Source organism: Apodemus sylvaticus, chromosome 10 (assembly GCF_947179515.1).
Source record: "Apodemus sylvaticus chromosome 10, mApoSyl1.1, whole genome shotgun sequence".
NCBI classification, from domain to species: Eukaryota; Metazoa; Chordata; class Mammalia; order Rodentia; family Muridae; genus Apodemus; species Apodemus sylvaticus.
In genome coordinates, this window is record NC_067481.1 from 75260495 (window position 1) to 75263069 (window position 2575).

Here is a 2575-nt window from a genome sequence, read left to right on the forward strand (position 1 = left end):
TTATTCAACCATCTTTCTCCTATTAGTCTCTTCTTTTCCTTTTCCAAGTACCTTGTACAGAGCCCCCTTCACATTCTTGTTTCTTAGGGTATAAATCAGAGGGTTCAGCATTGGAGTAATTATAGTATAAAAGAGGGCAGCAAACTTTCCTTCACTCCCAAAATACATATGGACAGGTTGGAGATATGTGTACATGGCTGAACCATAAAAAAGGAAAACCACAGTAAGATGGGACCCACAAGTCCCCAGAGCCTTTCTGTGCCCAACTCTTGACTTGATTTTCAGCACTGCATGAGCAATGTGTGCATAGGTGCCTAGAATTATTGCTACAGGACAGACCAAAATTATAGCTCCAGCTACAAACAAGTTGGTCTCTGTTCCCCCTGTGTCCTCACAAGCCAGCTTCAGGAGAACAAGCATCTCACAGAAGAAGTGGTTCAGGTGATGGCCACAGAGAGGTATGGACATGATGAGGCTTGTCTGTATCAGTGAGTTCACCAGGCCTCCCACCCAGGAGGAGATGGCCAAAGCATGGCAGAGAAGGGGGTGCATAATGCTGGCGTAGTGTAGTGGACGACACACAGCGACATAGCGGTCAAAAGCCATCACCACAAGGAGCACACACTCAGTTCCACCCAGTAAGAGCGCTATGAAGAACTGGGCCATACACCCAGCATAGCTGATAGTCTGATCACCTCGGGAAAGACTGATTAGAAGTTGGGGCACAGTGCTACTGGTGAAACAGAGGTCCAGGAAGGAGAGGTGGGCAAGGAAGAAGTACATGGGTGTGTGCAGCTGCAGGTCCTGTTGCGTGAGAACAATGATGGTGATGTTACCACAGAGGGTTAGAGAGTAGAAAATGGAAATGCAGATTAGGAGGATAAGTTCCAGTTGAGGCCAGTCTGAGAAGCCTACCAACAGGAAACCTTCTAAGGTGAGATTGAAACTTCCCATGGCCTCTTCTTTTCACAGACTGTAGAAGGCAATCAAATGCTTCTTATTGTAACAGACGCTTAGATGCTCCAGAGCTATATTAAGTTGACTTTCCACTTTGCTTCACAGAGCAGTTACAGCCAGATGAAAGCCTTGCATGTCTGCCTTCATTCTGCTCTCTGTCCCCTTCAGGCCTGCTGACTCTGCATAGTTTGGGTAGGCGGGAGACACACACAGCCCCTATTCTAAAGCCATTGTCAGCTTGGATTCCTGGAACAGTAAGGCCTGTGGAAATGAAGATTACCATCGAAATGTAAAACATTATCTTTAGTGGAGATGCTACACTTATTCCTATAACAATCTCCCAAGAAGACCATTATTGACAGATTATCAATTTATGGGTTCACATTGCAGGACCAGAGCTGAGCCAATGATGGCTGGGCCACACTTGAACTAGGCTTGCTTAATTATGTGATCTCCTTACCCCACCTCTTTCTCTATTTAAACCTCAGTCTCAAGATGAACATGCAGTCACTGGATTTCTTTGTCTGCTCTTCTTCCTAGTATGCATTGACTCCTACCCTTTCTCTGCATCTCATTGTTCCTTGCCTTCACTTGACTTGTTGCTATTAGTGGTTGGGTCTAGATGTTGTTACCGAAGGGGCTTTTGAAGTAGAAAAAAATCCATCACAGTGCACATAATAGGAATTAAAATATATTCCGTAATGTTCTATGTAATCCCGAGAGTTGTAGGCTTCATATTATCCTTCACGAATCAGCTCAGCTCTACTTCTTAGGCCTGAGCTTTCTATTCTTAATTCTATTCTTATTTAGTGCACAGAATATTAGGGCAGCAGCCATGTGTGGTCTTTGTTTGAATGACTTTCCTTTTGCCCCTTTGTTTTATGACTTAATTCAGGCTAACTAGTGCTCTGGCTGGTATATTTTCAACTCTTTAGGGATAATGCACTGCCTTCCTCACAGTCTTGAGGACTCTGGAGTACCAGGGCGGAACTAGTTCTTAAAATCTTATAAGAAACAACAATGACCCTGTGTTGACACTCTGTTTCTCTTATTTGTTCCTTTACTTAGTCTAGGAGCAAAGTGTTTCAGTAGGGTAGGAGGAAGGAGTAATCAGGATGAGTTCACAGGATCGCCCCCTGGCTGCCCATCTTCCTGCAACTCAGGGCAAATGGATAGTATAGCAGTCTTTGAGGTCCTGCTCAAGATCAGCTGCCATCTGTCACAAGGATTGAGAGCCATGGTGGGAAAAAATGCAAACACAAATCACTTCTCACCATCTCCCCTGGGATGAGATGCTCCTTTCTTTCCAGACCTGTCTTCTTTTACAGTTTCCTTCTCTCAATTCCACTACATGTTGCAATTCTTTTAAATGTGCCTTTGTGTCTCTACATACTCTGAGTCTTCAACAGTAGAGATGGGCGTGACTGTAAAGACAAAATTAAAAAGTAGTTCCTTTCATCATTTAAGAAGGGAAGATGCATTAATATTGCCTTCTTATAGCAACTTTAAATAAAATTTGTTGAGTAACACATTTGACTTTCCTTATAAAATCAATAGAAATTAATTTTCTTCTGGAAAGAAATATTAATAAACAATCTAAATATAAGAAAGGTGTTAA

The 2575-nt window shown here is 42.9% G+C and overlaps 1 protein-coding gene across 1 annotated transcript; it reads right to left on the reverse strand.

The window, feature by feature from the left end:
• LOC127694558 (olfactory receptor 10-like) lies at positions 1-954 on the reverse strand. The gene has a single exon (XM_052196054.1). It carries the CDS (start codon positions 952-954, stop codon positions 1-3), a length of 954 nt encoding a protein of 317 aa, XP_052052014.1.
• Positions 955-2575: the final 1621 nt, after the last annotated feature.

What these genes read in the sequence shown, in the direction of transcription:
- LOC127694558 (XM_052196054.1), bottom strand. Translation starts at nt 954, where the DNA reads ATGGGAAGTTTCAATCTCACCTTAGAAGGTTTCCTGTTGGTAGGCTTC.